The 17,971-nt window shown below is 42.3% G+C and overlaps 2 protein-coding genes across 8 annotated transcripts in view; one reads left to right on the top strand and one right to left on the bottom strand.

Moving 5' to 3' along the window:
- IDE (insulin degrading enzyme) overlaps positions 1-13,632 on the bottom strand; it is a 57,322-nt gene extending 43,690 nt beyond the window's left edge. The window contains exon 1 of one of the 6 annotated variants that reach the window (XM_035138745.3): positions 13,343-13,632. Coding sequence is in view for 2 of the 6 variants with exons in the window: in XM_035138743.3 (XP_034994634.1) it covers positions 12,613-12,743 (131 nt within the window). In the remaining 4 variants the exon portion in view is untranslated. Of the gene's footprint in view, positions 1-12,078; positions 12,414-12,612; positions 12,907-12,947; positions 13,306-13,342 lie in introns of those variants that run through there. The other 5 variants (XM_035138746.3, XM_060274849.2, XM_035138743.3 and 2 more) reach the window with 5 other exon arrangements.
- A 2,605-nt stretch (positions 13,633-16,237) lies between these two features.
- Positions 16,238-17,971, top strand: part of KIF11 (kinesin family member 11) — a 28,912-nt gene continuing 27,178 nt past the window's right edge. For both annotated transcript variants that reach the window (XM_088670361.1, XM_088670360.1), the window contains exon 1: positions 16,238-16,300. The gene's annotated coding sequence lies outside the window, so the exon portion shown is untranslated. The remainder of the gene's footprint in view (positions 16,301-17,971) is intronic.

Raw genomic sequence — 17,971 nt, 5'->3', positions numbered from 1 at the left:
AAGTGTATTAGCTATTTAGAGCAGAACAGCATCACATTACGATTGTTCTAAATAATTCATTTGATAAAACTACAAAGCTATTCCATCATTACTGTTACTGCCACAAAAGTAAAGAAACTTCAAAAGGAAAAATAACAGCATAGAATTTGGGAACCGTGCTATTTACTTTTTTTAACAAAGGTAACAGAAGAATGTGAAATATTAAGGCTTAGAGGAAGGCGAAATAAGTACTAGAGAATACGTAAGGATTATTACGTATCTAGGCCAAAATCAGACCACATATTTAAACACTATGTTCAGCCATCACAATCACACACCCCAAATAGTTAGCAAGGTCTACAAAAAGCATTTTGGGTCCACACAGTCAATTCTCTGCCACACAGTCAATTCTCATGCAACTGTGCAGAGGACATCCATCCTTATGGAACAGTGGATATTTTTAAGCATTTTAATAGAGAAAAGTAAATAAAACTAAATAAACTTACTTGCATAAATATTTTTATGTTCTCCAATCAATCTCATACTGACCATGGGTTAAACCACAGTAAAATTCCACTGTCTACTGACACTATCAAAGTCCATAGTCCTCACTTGTATACTAAATATTTTACATTGATGTTTTATGCAAACCAGTTTGATCTCAGCTACAGCACACTGCATTTCTAAAAATCAAGGTGTTCATCTTGCTCTGTATAGACTTCCTCGTCCCTCATTGAGAACTGTGCTAACCTATGAAACAGCAGATATCGGCAAGACAAGCAAAAGAAAAAATAGCAATCCGAAGATACCATGCCAAAGAGCAGAGGTAAAGTTGTAGTCAGGCATACTGTAATATAATAAATAATAATAATAATAATAATAATAATAATAATAATAATAATTTATTATTTATACCCTGCCCCTCTGGCTGGGTTTCCCCAGCCACTCTGGGCGGCTTCCAACAGAAGAATAAAATAATTGATTAAAGATTAAAAGCCTCCCTAAACAGGGCTGCCTTCAGATGTCTTCTAAAAATCTGGCAGCTGTGTTTCTCTTTGACATCAGATGGGAGGGCGTTCCACAGGGCGGGCACCACTACCGAGAAGGCCCTCTGCCTGGTTCCCTGCAACTTGGCTTCTCGCAATGAGGGAACCACCAGAAGGCCCTCGGCACTGGACCTGTGTCCGGGCAGAACGATGGGGGTGGAGACGCTCCTTCAGGTATACTGGACCGAGGCCATTTAAGGCTTTAAAGGTCAGCACCAACACTTTGAATTGTGCTCGGAAACGTACTGGGAGCCAATGTAGGTCTTTCAAGACCGGTGTTATGTGGTCTTGGCGGCCACTCCCAGTCACCAGTCTAGCTGCCGCATTCTGGATTAGTTGTAGTTTCCGGGTCACCTTCAAAGGTGGCCCCATGTAGAGCGCATTGCAGTAATCCAAGCGGGAGATAACTAGAGCATGCACCACTCTAGCGAGACAGTCTGCAGGCAGGTAGGGTCTCAGCCTGCGTACCAGATGGAGCTGATAGACAGCTGCCCTGGACACAGAATTGACCTGCGCTTCCATGGACAGCTGTGAGTCCAAAATGACTCCCAGGCTGCGCACTTGGTCCTTCAGGGGCACAGTTACCCCATTCAGGACCAGGGAGTCCTCCACACCTGCCCGCCTCCTGTCCCCCACAGACAGCACTTCTGTCTTGTCAGGATTCAACCTCAAACTGAGAATCAAACTGAGCGGTCAGGCAGCTGTAGAAGTGAAAGCCTGTATGTAATAGCAACAACTGCTCCAGTAACAGAGGATTAGGATAAATTAATAAGAAATAATAATTAAAAATTAGGGGTGTAGCAGGGTTTAAAATAACAGCAGGAAATAGAGCCAATATGATACACAGATGTCATATTTGAGAGTTGCATAGGTATTCAGTGCAGACAGCAGTCGGACTCTGTGGAGTTTATGATGGAATTCAGATTCAGGTTGGGAGTTCAACAGTGCACCAACTGCCCAGCTGATTTCCTAGCTTAGATTGTGGACATGATCTGAGACCTAGTATAGTATTGGAGAGACCAGTGGAGCATAAAAGTCACTGGCTTGTGTTCCACAAGCCTCACACTACCACTAATGCTGTTTAACGTCTATATGAAACCATTGGTAGATACCATCCAGGACTTTGAAGTGAGACATCATTCATGTATTGATACCACCCAGTCCAGGAGTTGCTTAGTTCTGAACCAGTGACTAGAATGTCACAGCCAAGTGTTGGCAGGAACCAATTGAGGAGCCACCAAGGGAAGAAGGCGGATCAGAACCAAAAGAATGGTAGTGGGACAATGATAAGTAGTCAGAGGGAAAAAACTGGGAAGTTGAGGTGTTGGAAGCTGAAGGGGTAACAGGGCTCTGAGTTGGGAGAGTCTGTGGCAGAAAGAAGTCAAGAATCAGAAGCTGAAGCTGGAGTGTAGAAGAAGGGAGGTCAAAAGGCAGAGATGAATCAGACTGGTGAAGAGTCATGGGTGTCTCCCTCTCCTGCTGCAACAAGTTCTCCCTCCCAACTCACAGAACCAAGTGAGGAATAAAATGGGCAGAGCAGACAGACTGCACACAGGCAAAGTCTCAAATTGCTTGCAAGAAGCCCTGGAGAAGAGGAGACTTAAGACAAGGAGTACTCAGCTAAATCTGTGAAGACCGATTCTCTAACCAAGAGTTAACTAGTTGTGTGATTTACTGACTGGCTTGCTCTGTGACATAGAAGGTGTGGATGTGGTCAGCCAAACTAATTGTATCCAGACAAGTCAGAAGTGATGTGAATAAATAACCCTAAAGCTTTGGAGGGAGGTTATGCACATAATCATCTAAGGTGGTTTGGAGCCTAGGTATAGTCTTGGTCAGAATTTGCAACTATTTAAATCAATGAGATCTCACCCCACTGACCCATGTTTTTATCACCTTGAAAATCAAGTAATGCAATGTGTACTACGTTCAGCTGCCCTCATAAATTACTCATGAGCTACAGCCAGTACAGAATAGCACTGCTTACTTCCTGATGAACATGGGTAGGCAATTAACATATAATCAATTTTGCAGGAGCTGTACTAGTTTCCTGAGAACTTCTGAGCCTAATTCAATATCATGATACTTACCTTTAAACCAGAGAAAGCTAACCTGTGACCCTATAGTTGTATCTGGACTACAACTTCCATCAACCCCAATTATGGGTCATGTTGACTAGGGGGTGATGGGAGTTGGGAGACCGACATTATCTGGAAGGCCACAAGCTCCCTATCCCTGTTTTAAATCATTCACAGCCTGGATCCAGCATTCATCAATAGGGACCACCTCTCTCTGTATTGAACCCTATTATGGTGTAAAGATAAAAGATCAAGTCCTGCTCTGTATTTCCTCAGGAAGTGAAATCAGCAGCTAAAAGCCAGTCTTTCATTTGTTATCACTCTGAGATTCTGGAATAACTTTCTAAATGGATTTTTTTAATTAAAAAAAAGTCTGTCTTGATGGCATTCTGGAGGGATTTGCAAACTATTTTACATGAAGTAGACAGAAGAGAAATAGCATGCTTTGGAGTGGTCTAACTTTTATTATTAGGTTGTGATTTTTTGTGCTTTTATGTTCTATCAGATTTTAAGTATTGCTTTTCATTTTAATGTAAAGTGCACTGAGCTTAGTAAAAGTAGCATACAAATGTCTTGAGGCATAGATACTGGACTGGAAGTAAGAGGAAAGGGTCCACAAATAAGAAAGTCAAGTTTTTCACTCAGATAGCAACCAGAATAGTGCATTTTGCATTTAAGCTGTGGGCCTTTCCCAATTTATACTGGAGTTAAGAAGCAGTATACTGTATAAAGTACTGCTTTGGCTGATTGGCCTCTGAATGCTGACATTATGGAACAGTTAACATTTATTTACCTTTCAATCCACAGTTAAGGATGATTCCTAAATCAGAGTAATAAAGCCTGTAATGAACAGTATGTTGCAAAATATAGCAGAAGGTAGAGCAGAAGGATTCAAATGTCAGAAATTCCCGCAACTGACAAATTCAGATATGACACCCACAGAAGCCAATGTTTCCATTACGGTAAATAAAATCCACCAGCTGCACAATTCCTGCCAAATGGCAATCAGGTTAATGTAACTTCTCACCTCTTCTATAACGAAGACAGCATTCAGAGCTTTGGAGGAATTCATTAAAACTCACTACTATCATATAGAAATAAAAAATAACCAAGTCCATTCCCTAACATAGCTTTTAGCCTAGTCCTCCTTATACACATTCCTTGTTGACCTTAAAAAACACTTAAAGACAGGGAGTGAAGATGAGGGGGCTGATATTGTGACATATTTCCTAAAGTAATAGTGACATTTAAAGGCACATCAGCCAATAACAAGCTTTTTTTTTACATATTACTCTCAGTAATGAAAAAGAGGCATTTTCATCAATGTGCAGATCTATTTAAATACATTACTGTCACACTTTTTATATTGTTCAGTGTGATACAACACGAAAGTTCATTGTACTTGGAAAATGTCTAGCAGTGACACCCGAATGCCGCTAGAGTCAGACTTCAACCACATCTGCATCATCACTCATGTCCCAAACAAGTGGTGTGGTAAAGTACCATCATTCACCTGACCTCTGGTCAGTTGTTGCTCTAACCAGGAGGTGAAGCCATGTTGGTACAGTGCTCTCACTGGTGTGTTTGTACCATGCTGCCCTTGCTGCTTCCTTTCCCCTCCCAATATTCCTCCAGCTAAGTAGCAGCAACAAGAGGGCAGGTAAGTAGCGGCACCCACACCACCTGCTACTTACCCCAAATAATTTTAAAATCTCTGTAACTACTAAGTTCACTGTCTGGAAGTCACTGGCTATATCTAGTAATCAAGAAAGTGAGATAGATCATAGAATTGTAGGGTTGGAAGGGACCCCAAGGATCATCTAGTCCAGGCATCCCCAAACTGCGGCCCTCCAGATGTTTTGGCCTACAACTCCCATGATCCCTAGCTAACAGGACCAGTGTCAGGGATGATGGGAATTGAAGTCCAAAACATCTGGAGGGCTGAAGTTTGGGGATGCCTGATCTAGTCCAATCCCCTGCTATGCAGAAATCACTAGTGACTCATGTTAAGCTTGTGGTATACTAAGACCCCTAGAGCCTTTTCACATGTACTACTGGCAAGCCAGGTGTCCCCCATCTTATATTTGTGCAGCTGGTTATTGCTGCCTATGTGCAGAACCTTAGATTTGTCCCTACTGTATTGAAATTCATTTTGTTACTTTGGCTCAGTTCTCCAATCTGTTGAAGTCATCTTGAATCCCAATTCTGTCTTCTGCAGCATCACCTACTCCTCCCAGTTAGGTGTCATCTGCAAATTTGATGAGCACCCGCTCAATTCCTTCATCAAAGTCATTAAACAGACGTTAAACAACAGGCCAGACTTGTCACTTTTTTTCCAGGATTAAAAATGATTTCGCCATAAATGCTTTAAGAATTATGATGTTTTAAAACCTTTTATATACGAAGTGTTGACAAACTCAGCTACAAATATCTCTACTCTATCTAATTCATAAATCTAAGTCAAAAGTACTGTACCTCCAGAAATGTATAAATGGCATCTCCCCGCACACCGCTTTTGTCATGACGTTATTTTTAAATTGAAAACTTTCTGCTTTATTTTAGAACCCCGAGTTTAGTTCTTCAAATGCTACATAGAAGCAGAGAAAGAAAATGAATCCTATACTGTAGTTGATAGATCTCACTGTAGGTAAGAATCTGTTTCCTTCTGCATGTTACAGCAAAAGCATGACTCATCCCTACTTGTGCTTCCTATGTTTCTAATTGAACACACACCTTGACTTTCACAGTTCCTGCTTTTTTTTGTCCTGGCAAGGGCTCTGTGTCTTTATTAAACCTCTGACAGGCAAATAAAACATGTAACAAATTTGCCAAGCAATGGTACATAATCTTCAGAAAGCTACATCTGTTGAAATCCTTGTTATGCAGCTGTTCAGAGGCACAAAAAACTCATCATAATTATGAAGATACTTTCAACAGAAGCTAAAATGCACTTGCTAAGGTGGTACCTAATAATACTTCTGGGAGCAAGTATTGAACTAGCATGTGACAGTCTGAGTAATCTATATTTATAGCAGCTTAAACACTGACCTGGAATAACCCAGATAATGAGATCAATTAATTTCCAGTTCAATTAAAAACAGGACTTTTCCTATGGAGATACAGTTTGGATGTACAGTATAGTGGCTTATTCCTCTCTCTCTCTCTGCCTCCTGGATCTCTTTATACAGAAAAGCATTACTTACATGCCATATATTAGTGACACTTCTCACAACCTAAACACGGAAATGGCTTTCATCAAATTAGACCCTAAGCTTGTGCGAGGGAAACCAGAGCTCATTAACAATACTGTAAAGCATTCTTCTAAACAAGAATATGAACACCCCCAACTCAACACTTGTATATCTTTTTCCTTAATATATCTAGATATATAAAGCATATCTTTATACTTCTTGGGGCTTCTCAATAATAACCAGTTCTGAAATAGTTAATACTGTACTATTAAAGAGAAAATGTTGTATGATGGCACACATCACGGATGCAAAGTTTGAGTTGCTTTCAACACATTTTTATGACAAAAGTGGCTTTCAACTAAGATCTAAACAATTGCGTGGGGAGGAGTTACAGAAAGGATACACACAAAAACACATACTCCCAAGCTGTTTATAAAGGCTTTTAGAGTGATATAGAGGAATGCTTCTATCATAAGCATTTGTTTTCAGTAATGATAAACTATGTTTATAATTTCTAGAAATAAAGAGGACCCATAGTGGTGTACCACACAATTAAACTAAAATTAAAATATGAATGTAATGACATTAATTGAAAGAAAAATCCTCGCAAGTAGTGTACAAAGTTCTGGCATTTCAGGTGCTGTCATTAAAGGGTAGCCACACAGGAAGTGACTCTAATGGAACAACAGGAAGGATAAATGCTGTTATTCATGTATTGAGCAAGGGGTTGGGCTAAATGGCTTACAAGCCGCCCACCCACCCCCCAATTCAATCATCATATACAAGACTATTTGGTGGTAATAACAGGCATTAACATGCTTAGAAGAGGAAACAGAGAAGTTTCACTGAAGTGAGAATACGATAGACAGGAAAAATACACAAGAGTTAATTTCGAAAAGATGTTCTTTCATACCATGCACAGGGCAGCAACACAGAAGCAGATGCTCACCAAGTCTGAAGTTCTCTGGCAATAACTTAATGGGAAAATATCAGTGAAGTGCACAGGTGTCTGCAAGAGCTGAATTGAAAGGTTAATTTACTGCAGCACGTAGGGCTTTATTCGCACAATGAAGAGAAAGATTGCTACGGTATCTCATACCAAAAGAAGTAGGAAGCCCAAAATGTTTCAGCTACATCCCTAGCTGACTATCTTGCATCACTCAAAGGTCAGTTTTTCTACAGAATTGTGAACTCCATCCAGCAGATATAATAACCAGATATATTCACCTGATACCTCTCTTTCCTCACAAAATAAAGGGTCAAGAGCTCCTGATCTTACTGATTATTTGTCAATGCCTTCAACCTTTGATATACCTGAAGTATAATTTTTATCCCAGAAAACCAGATAAGACTCCCTGCCCTTGCTCCTGTCTGCATAATTATCTCTTCTTTTTAGTCTTTACTCATTTTATTAGGATTACAACCCCCCCCACACACACTTTTAAACCACACCTTGTAGTTTAAGATCACATTTCTTTCAGCCTTCCAACAGTATTCCTCTCTAATTGGCTTGTTTCCCACTGTCCCTTCCATTCTCACAAGGGCCCACACAATCTAATGTTTCAGTGACAAAGGATGGAGACAGACTACTAATCATGGGAACACTACTTAGAATTGATCCCAATGGTAGTTTAAGTGTGTGATGAGCTGGTTGCTGGGAGGGTTCTACTCACTTACTTCATAGGGTACTTAGAAACAGATACCAGTTTGTTACATGGTTCCTATTTATATCTGGGAAATATATCAACCAATATTTTAAAAATTAAGCCACCCTGTATACTACAAAAAAACTACCAGTAGTTAAAAAACTGGACTGCACTCTTGCCAGCTGCTTTAAGCAAAAAAAGTAACACAATTTTTTCTTAATCACTTTTGTTGTTTCCTGTAATCAATTCTTATCTAGTAGGTATCTTAGAAATATAAAATAAAGCCAACCTATACCCTCTCTTTGTTATTTGCTGCTGTATGATCACCTTATACAGGGATGGCTAACCTCAGTTCAGGTCTGATCTGACCCCTTAAGCAATTTTTTCTGGCCCTCCCAGAACTCTTATTTTTGCTGCTGCAGCAAAAAGAAAGAAAATGAAACAGACACAGTACTGGAGTGGGAAGAGCCTAGTGCCCCAAAGGAAATGCATATCACTCTCCAGTGTCATGAGATTGATCATTTGAGCTGAGAAGGAATGATAATCCCTCTCAGTATGGATCAGCTGGGATGGGGAGGCTGTCTGCCTGTGGATATTCTGTGTAAGGGTGTCTGCACGCATGCAACATGCAAGTACATTAATGAGTGTGTGGCAGCCACACCTACTACCGGAATGTGGCCCCTGAGTGAATCCCTCAGGTCAAATAAAGCTACCCTGCCTTACAAAGAGAAGACTCAATTAACATGTTACATGGCTCTCTTGCTTTAAGCCTCTGTGAGAAACAGTTATATTCCAAACAAAATAAAAAAAATTCCTTCCAGTAGCACCTTAGAGACCAACTAAGCTTGTCATTAGTATGAGCTTTTGTGTACATGCACACTTCTACAGATACACTAAAACAAAAGTCACCAGACCCTTATACAGTGGTACCTCGACTTACGAAGGCAATCCGTTCCATGGCACTCTTCGGAAGTCGAAACCTTCGGAAGTCAAAGCGTCCATTTTGCATATGCGCAGACTGTGCACACCGCTTCTGCACATGTGCAGAACGCGCGTGCAGCGAAAATACTTCCGGGTTAGCGGACTTCGGAAGTAAAAACCTTCGGAAGTCGAGGCACTTGTAAGGTACCACTGTATATAGTGAAAGGGTGGGTCTGGTGACTTTTGTTTCAGTGTATCTGAAGAAGTGTGCATGCACACAAAAGCTCATACCAGTGACAAACTTAGTTGGTCTCTAAGGTGGTACTTGGAAGGAATTTTTTATATTTTGCTTCAACTACGGAAGACCAACACGGCTACCTACCTGTAACTAGGTATATTTCAGTAATTGGGATGAGTTCATCAGTCTGAAGTACAGTACCTGCATTCTCACCCTCCTGTGTTTCAAGGACAGCGATTGGACAGCCTGCTAATTGAGAATCTGCTTCAGCTGTGAGAATGCACATACTGTACGCCCAAGTTCAGGAAGCTTCTAAGCGTTTTGATTTCCTCAGGGGACTCACCCCAGTTGCTATACCTTTTTACTATAAAGTTAGTCATTGTCTTCACCCCTTTGTCTCTTCTTTCCTGTTGCTTGTACCCATTTCTTTGTAATGCCTGCAAGATCCTATTTTCTGTGCTAGGGAAGCTTTCGGGTCACTGTTTTAGAAAGTTAGTTTCATGATTCCATTCATAATTGTCAATTGTATTTAAGATCTGCACTTTTTATGGGACTTTCACATGCTTCCCCCTTTTCTATTGAATAACAATCTCATTTAAGATGGATGTCTGTCTTTTTGAATAAAGCCTTGGTACTGGATCCAGTGCCTAAGTGCCCTGCTTTTAACTTCTCCTTCTCTGATATCCTAGAAGCATCCAATATGGGTCTCTCAGCCCAGGCTGGTTGGACTTAAGGAGAGGGGGTAGTATACTACATTGCAGGGTTGGTTTTATACCCTGCTCAGTAGACAAGATCTGAAAGAACTGGGCCCAGGGATTTGAGGTAGAAGTTCTTGACATCAATGTAGCCCACAACTGTGACACACATTTCAGATTCAATGATACACTGGTACTATAAATCTAATGGGATCAAGAGAAAGTAAAAGAACATAATTTCATACTCTTGACATTAAAATGGAAATACTCTGTTAGCAAACAGGAGCCACAGCCCCAAAAATTTATGTGTTGGGGGGGGGGGAGTTAAAAAAAACCTCTTTCTAGAGAAGACAGAATTTCTTGTGAATAACAAACAAAGTGAACAAAAGGCTTAACAGTGTAGGATGGGAGCCTGGATGGATGATCTCATTGTATTAGCATTGGCCATGTCCAAACATTCATAGGGTGGATAGAAAATCCAACTACTGTCTATTGCTCCAGCAAAACGAAGCTATCTTCTGTTGTGGGATTCAGCATCTAATTGATCAATGAATTAAACATTGTGCCCAACTGAAAAGGTATCCTCAATTTACCTTTTAAAAAATCACTATTGATAATGTATTTAAAAGTTCAAAGAACATTTTAGAAGTAACATTTCCTCCAGGAAGACACGGAAGGAGGGCTGATATATCAAATCATGTGAAGAACTTTTAATGTGCAAATGTATGCAGATCAACTAAAAATTAAGATTTCTTTAAATGGGAGATAGCCCGACTTCTGGTGTTGTGTATAAGTACATGCATGTGGTGCACACACAGGCAGGAAAGAATAATTAAAGCATATTGATTGTGTTGTTGAAACCTTTGTCCCACTTCTTAAAATTTTTACTGATGCAGTTATGTGGGCCTAAGTCCAACAGAATCAAGGGGTGCATTTATTTCCAACATATATCAAAGTATTAAGTTACCTTTGATGAAAGCTTCTCAGTCATCCTTTAACAATATAGGTTAGCAACAGATTTATATTTAATAAATAGCATCAAATTATTTTTATAATAGTTCGTAATTTCAAAAATCTTGCTACTACATGACACATTCACTGGAAACCTGTACAACCTGATCTTATTTATGTTTAGTGGTAGGCAACTCCCACCAAATTCAATGGAGCTTAATTCCAAGAGCACTTTGTTGCACCTCATCGGACCATTTGACTACATTAACCTAAGCCTATACATTTTCAAAGCTTTGCATGCTTTTGTTCAGCACTGTGGCTGTTCTTCCTCATACAGACCAGTCTGTCAGAAAACAGATGCCCGATATACCTGCAGTATATTGTACTTAAACTATTTAAACTAACTGTTGCCTCATTTGTATTTAAGTATGTTTTCTGAGTACAAGCCAAATCCTACTCTGTTCAATTATGGCATACCTTTTGAATTCAAAATGATTTATGGTGCAATTGTACAGCTGTCTACTAAGAAGTCTTATTGAGTTCAGTGGGGGCTTACTCCCAAGGAAGTGTGTTTAGGCATTGCTGCATATGTGTTCTATGAAGTAAAGCAGTTGTTAAGCAGTGTCAAAACCACAGTTTTGAATGGGTGGGGAGAAAAGCTTCCTTCCTGCGGAACAACTTATAAAGGTGTCTAGTGTGTTCCTAACTTACATAATGTTGAGCTAACATGGTTCCTGATTCTTGCTGTAAGCAAAGTCGTCTGCACTATGTTTTTAAGTCCACATGAAAGCCATGAAAGCATTAAAAGCTTATCCTCTTCTTCAAAGACAACAGGGATCTGATAAACCTGTTACGTACACACTTGCAGGGAAGTTCTTTCCATCAGCCCTGTAGGTAAACAACTAATATTGCCAACTCATGCAAAACAGTCACACTTAAAGAACAGCAACACGATATTGCAAAACCCTCGCCTGCATGCATATATTTTGTGCTCTCGTTTCTGACATCCACACACACTAAGAGAGGAGAAAAGCATTCGTGTACCGACGGCGACACAGTATTTAAAGACGATCGCAGTTTGCGAATAAAAAAAAACCTCGATTTTCCAGTCCCTTCTGCGAAAAAAACAATCTTTCTCTCGAATTTCAGCGATCGTTCGCCGCTTGCTAAGTTCTCCCCTTAGGAAACCGGTTACGACCAATGTGACGTTGAATCCCTCCCATTAAAAACATGACTCCCAGCAAAAAATACAAGGGGTGGGTAGAGGGGTAGGGCAAAGAAAACAACCACCACCGCCAACGAGCGTTATTTGCGCCAGCTGTTTACGACTTACTTGCACCACTACACCCGACTCAATCGCTTGGGGGCTATTTAACAGCCGCATACGACCCCCTTTCTTTCCTACCAGAGTCACTTCGCAGACTCGGAGAAAGAGGCCGCTACACCGCCCCCTCCCCTCAAAGCCAAGCCTCCCTCCTTAAACAGCTCAGTGCCAGAGTCCACGTTCCCTTCCCCCACAGCCTCGCATTAGCGCTGATTCACCCGCTCCCAGGTAGAGGTTCCCCTCCAAAAATAAAAAATAAAAAAATCACACATTTAACCGCCTGTTACGCAACCAGGGCAGAAACCTGGGTTGGGGTGGAGAGAGATATCCCACCCCCAGCCCCCTCCTCGCGCCACCTCAACGGCTTACACAACGGAAAGAGGGAGATGGGCGCACGCACCTCTCCCCCCCACACCCACACCGTTAATACTACTGCTGCTGCTACTACTACTACTACCGGTACTACACTGGCACACAACACCCCCATTTTGGGGCAACGGCGAGCCGCGTGGCGGAGGAGGTGGGGAATGAGAGAGACTATACCCGGAGACGAAGAGCCGCTGTCGCAGCGAAAGCAGGCGAGGCGGAGCGAGAGGCCGGGCGAAGCAGCAGCCCCAAGAGAGCAGCACAGTCCTGCTGAGGAGAGGAATAAGCCGGGGGAACCACTGCCGCATTATATCCCGGCCCTGCCTGTTGTCGCCGGTGCTCAAGCCCGGCCTACCTCTCCGCCGCTCCTCCCTCAGCAGAAGCCGCTTCTGGCCGGCGGAGGCGCCATCTTCTCTGCCCTCGAAGTGTCGCTGCTGCTGCCCTCGCCCACCTCCTCCTCCTCCTCCCTTCAGCCCCGCGCCGAGGCCTGGAAACACTTCTGCTGCTCCTACCTGGGGCCGAGGGGAACCAATTCCCCTTCCTGCGGAGGGACCGCTAAGAGAGAGTCCGGCGGCGGCGGCGGCGGCGGTTGCAGAAGCGACGCGGCGGGAAAGCGCCTGTTGCTGCTGCTGCGGTATTATAAAAGGAGCAAAAGGCCGCCGAGCTGTCTGCTGCTCTCCTCGATCGCGGGGTGGAGGGATTCCCGTTATGGAGAATGATGACAGCCTGGTGTCTAAGACACTCGCCCTTTGCACGCTTTGCTTCGACAGTCGACCCCGTTTTAACTTCCGAGTTAAAAGCATGCACGTGCGAAAGGAACTAGCACATGGGTGGAACGCCCCAGCGCTCTCTCTCTCTCTCTCTCTCTCTCTCGTTCCCCAGGGGACCCTCCTAACTATACACTTACCTAGGGGGGGAGCGAGTCTTGCCACCGCACCATCCACTGGATTTTGCTTCCGATTAAAATGGGTTAGGAGACAGCACCACTGGAGCCCGGCATCCTTCCGATTCAGGAAGAACAACGCGATCTGCTGCAGGGGCTGTTGCAGGCGGATGGCTCGCTTGGCACGAGCGTCGGCAGGCAACAGCCTACTAGACGGTTGCACGTATGCGAAATCGGCTGCCCCAGTAATGAAGCAGTTGGAAGGCAGCATCACCTGTCTCCTGTGTGGGATCCCTTTTTAAACAGCCCGATCCGATGCAGATAGGCGCGCCTATGCCTTTTGATTTCGATGGGCTACGCTCTAATATGAGTAGAATCGGTGTAAGAAAAGGGCTTCAGAAATAATCTCTGAAATGGCAACGGTAAAATCAAGCTAAATGATCAAGGCGCACGTTTATTCGGCACAGAGGCAAAAACTAGCGTTGGGCACAAATTTCAGCATCCTAAGAGTTTCTGTTTATTATTACAGTAAAGCAAAGTTCTAGCCCTGTAGTCTGGAATATAGTTTCCTTCCAACTTTCAGGTTTGCCTCTCCCTGAGATTAAAAGCAAAACAAATTATGCAAATAAGTACAAATACCTTGTTTTGAATTTGCATATTCATATACCGGTAACTACTTTTGTGTGGATGAGACCAAATGTCCATCTAGGAGTCTAGTGTTAAATTTCCAGCTATGACTAGCCAGCTACCTTTTTGAAAATTTACAAGCCTAGCATGAAGACAACAGCCTCTTCCTGTTCTTTGTCTCCAGCACCTGGTCATAAAATTCATCCTTTTTTTACAGAATTTTATTGATCTTGGTGTAAAATTCTGGTGTTGGTGGGTTGTTGTTGTTTTTCCCTTTTAAAGCACAAACTATCTGCAAGCTTGTATTTAGGCAAACTTCATAAGAATCTAAGACGAGACTGATGGATCAGGCCAATACCCCTTCCTAGTCCATCATCCTGAAGTATAATGCTGTGATAATGGAGGTAGATCATGAAGATCTCAGGGCATTTCTGCAAGGCAAGAATCTTTGGAAGAATTATACAGGCCTATAAAATCCGTACAAAAGTTCCCATTAATTTTAATTGCAGCTTTCAAGCTTGTTCTGTTTGGCTGATGATGTACAATTTAAAAAAAACACTGTTAATTTCTTCCTCCAAAGTTGTACAGACGACATTTGACATATTTTAATTAGAGTAACATAATTCAGATTTCCAGGAATATTAAACGCATGTGAAATCAGAGAATTGTGGAAGGAAGGACCCTGAGGATCATCTAGTCCAACCCCCTGAAATTGCACAAAAACTGTTTTGTAGTTTAATGGCAGTACTTATGTTCTGCCCTTTCAATAATATCCTCCACCAGTTGCTGAAAAACCAACATTCTTGCAAAGTCCTACTGGTTTTGAGTTTGGGGTGCTTGCTTGTTCTTTTGACTTCCACTTGCCAGTAGGAACAAGGGAACTCTTGTCACAGAAAGAGCTACATTACAATCTATGGAGTACAAATCTTAGAACTTCCAGTACACAGATGTGTGCTCTCTCAATCTCTGTTTCCCTTCTTTTAACAGGAGTGGGCAGAAGGTAGAGTAGGTTCTGGTGGTAAACCTCTGAGTAAACTGAAGTAGTTTGACAAGGAGCACTCAGTTGTTTTAGCAACAATAAAAAAGACTCACCATCCACCACATGCTACTGAAAATGAAGTTGGGAGATAGGGAACGTAACCAGAAAGGGTAACCAGAAGTAGCTTTTTGAGTCAGCTCATTTAAGTTATGGTATTCAAAATGAATTACTGGGCTCCAAATTATTTTATTCTAAATGTGCCACTTTTGCACGTAACTCCACCTGAGTCTATCCTGAGGTTCCAATGAAAACAAAATAGATCAGGGGTAAGCAAACTTTTTCAGCAGGGGGCCGGTCCACTGTCACTCAGACCTTGGGGGGGGGGGCGGACTATATTTTGAAGGGGGGGAAATGAATGAATTTCTATGCCCCACAAATAACCCAGAAATGCATTTTAAATAAAAGGACACATTCTACTAATGTAAAAACACGCTGCTTCCATTTAGAAGACGATTGGGCCAGATCCGGCCCCCAGGCCTTAGTTTGCCTCCCCATGAAATAGATCTTGCGAGCCTGCAGGGTGCCTACACCAACAACCTAATGTTCAACGTGTTCCCTGTTGTTGTACCAGACCTGCTCAGTGATTCCAACAAGTCTCGCAACATATTACAGGACTGGGACACCCTGATGGAATACAGCTTGTGTAAACATCCTCATCCGAGGCTAGTTCCTGCTTTACTTGTTTAGAATCTGTAAACATTTCCCTCTTTCCTTGACCTTCCTAGTCCTTCTACCTAAGGGGTGGGGGAAACTTTCCTGGCTGGTGATTCAGAGTCTTCTCTTTCCATCTTTTGCTGGACCAAATTCGACAGGTGGGGGGGACTGTCCTCCTGTCAGTCACCTGGAGTCACTATTATGTGAGGTGATATGGGGTTTTGAAGCCCTACTTGTTGACCCTTCAGGACCAGGGTGAGTTCCCATCATTTATCAGCTGTAGGGAGGGGAGAAACTGCTTTATTTAATCTGGGTCAAAGACCCCTGCTGCACATTTGCGTACACACACAGAGGTTGGGAGCCTCAATGGTAATCCTCTAGAAGCTTCACCTGGGGCAAAAAGCCTGGCTAGCCCCCCTCCCCCCCCCTAGCTATGGCTCTGCTATATGAGCTCACTTTAAGCTCCCAGTTGAATGCCTTGACCTCAACACCTTGTTGAAAAAAGGCTTCATATTTCTCCCATTTTAAAGTACAAGTATCCTGGAAGTGTGCTCAAAGCATGTAATGTACATATTTTTGCCTTTTGTTTTTCAGATCCTTTTAGACATACTGTATGACATACTCAGTTCCCCGTGAGAGATAGTCAAGGTGAAAAGTAATTAGTAAGAATGTGATTATGTCATGCCAATTATATACACACCCTCCTTTCATTAAGCCTTATACGTAATGATATATATGAGGAAATGCCTAATTGCAATCATGTCAATTACAGCACGCTGCACAAACTACTTGTGCTGTATGCTGTTCTTTGACCAATGGATATCAGTGGATGAATTCCTCTTAAACTGAAGTGCTACATTCATTTAATTCATATCCCACCCTTTTTTTTGAGGAGCTCATGGTGGTGTACATGGTTCTCCCCCTTTCTCATTTAATACCCTAAACAACTCTGTGAGGTAGGCTAGGGTGAGAGGCAGTGATTGGCCCAAGGTCACCCAGTGAGATTCATGGCCGAGTGGGAAACAGAACCCTTGCTCCAGGTCCTAGCCTGACACGCTAACCACTCCACCGCATTGGCAACTCAAACACACACTGGTAGAAAATCAAATACTGATCCCGAAAGGCCAGCAGTAATACAGGCCCTCTGAGTGAGAACCTGTAGCATTTTGGGGAGCCCACTCACCAAGTACCCAAGTGTCCCTGCATCTGCTTTTAAATTATTGTAAGACCGTGATGTTGAGAAAGATTGAGGGCACAAGGAGAAGGGGACGGTAGAGGACGAGATGGATGGACAGTGTTCTCGAAGCTACGAACACGAGTCTGACCAAACTGCGGGAGGCAGTGCAAGACAGGAGTGCCTGGTGTGCTCTGGTCCATGGGGTCACGAAGAGTCGGACACGACTAAACGAGGCACCAAGAGGCTTGGATTTAAGTTTGCTACAAAATATAAATGACCGCAAACCTTGCCAGAGGTTTGGAAGGGATCCCAAATTTGGGGGTTCATAGTTAATAACCCCGTACCCACTCACTTGAGAGAAAGCCTCACTAAAACACAGTGAAGTCACCTGTGCAGAGATAGGCAATAATTTTAAACCACACAATCTTACCTGTCTCCAGTTGTAGTTCAAGTAGGTGGAGAACTGTCTGTGACCTGGCAGATCCTTGCTGCAATATCTTTGTTCACTGGTTATTACTGCCTGCTGTTGTCGGTCATCCACCCATGCCCAAACAAATCTTAGGTGTTTGCATAAACCCAACAAACCAAAGTAGGACAATGAATCTGTATTAACAGGCTGTTAAATATATTCAGAAGCCAGGGCAACAGCTAATTTAAATTTGACCCCGCCATAAAGTCTTGGAATGCCCCGTCTTCTGTGCTCTGCATCTTGCGGAAGATGTTCAAGTGGGAACATCAGAGGCCAAATAAGTTCTGATGAGAGCTACAGTATACCCAAGACAGTGATGCAGCTCCATTTACAGCTGAAATAATATTTTTGTTCCAGATTCTTGGGAGGGAGGGTGCCCTGCCAAAGGCAAGGGGGCTCTTTCTCTGGGATTCATAAGCAAGACAAGGCACAATTGGTGAAGAAAGTCTTAAGATTTTTTTAAAAAAATAAATATTTTATTAGAATTTTCCAAATTAGATAAACACAAAAAAGAAAAGAAAATTATAACAATAACACATTACAAAAAGAATAAAGAAAAAAAGAAGAAAAATAAAATTCCAAAAAAACCACAGACTTAAAAATACTTATTACTTTGTTTGTTCACATTATATATGGGGACTTCCTCGGGTTCCCTTCCCCTGTGTTGCTTTAGCACGTTTATACTTT

Source organism: Zootoca vivipara, chromosome 5 (assembly GCF_965207765.1).
Source record: "Zootoca vivipara chromosome 5, rZooViv2.hap1.1, whole genome shotgun sequence".
Taxonomy (NCBI): Eukaryota; Metazoa; Chordata; class Lepidosauria; order Squamata; family Lacertidae; genus Zootoca; species Zootoca vivipara.
The sequence above is the reverse complement of the archived record's forward strand: the minus strand, read 5'-3'. Positions and strand labels throughout refer to the sequence as shown.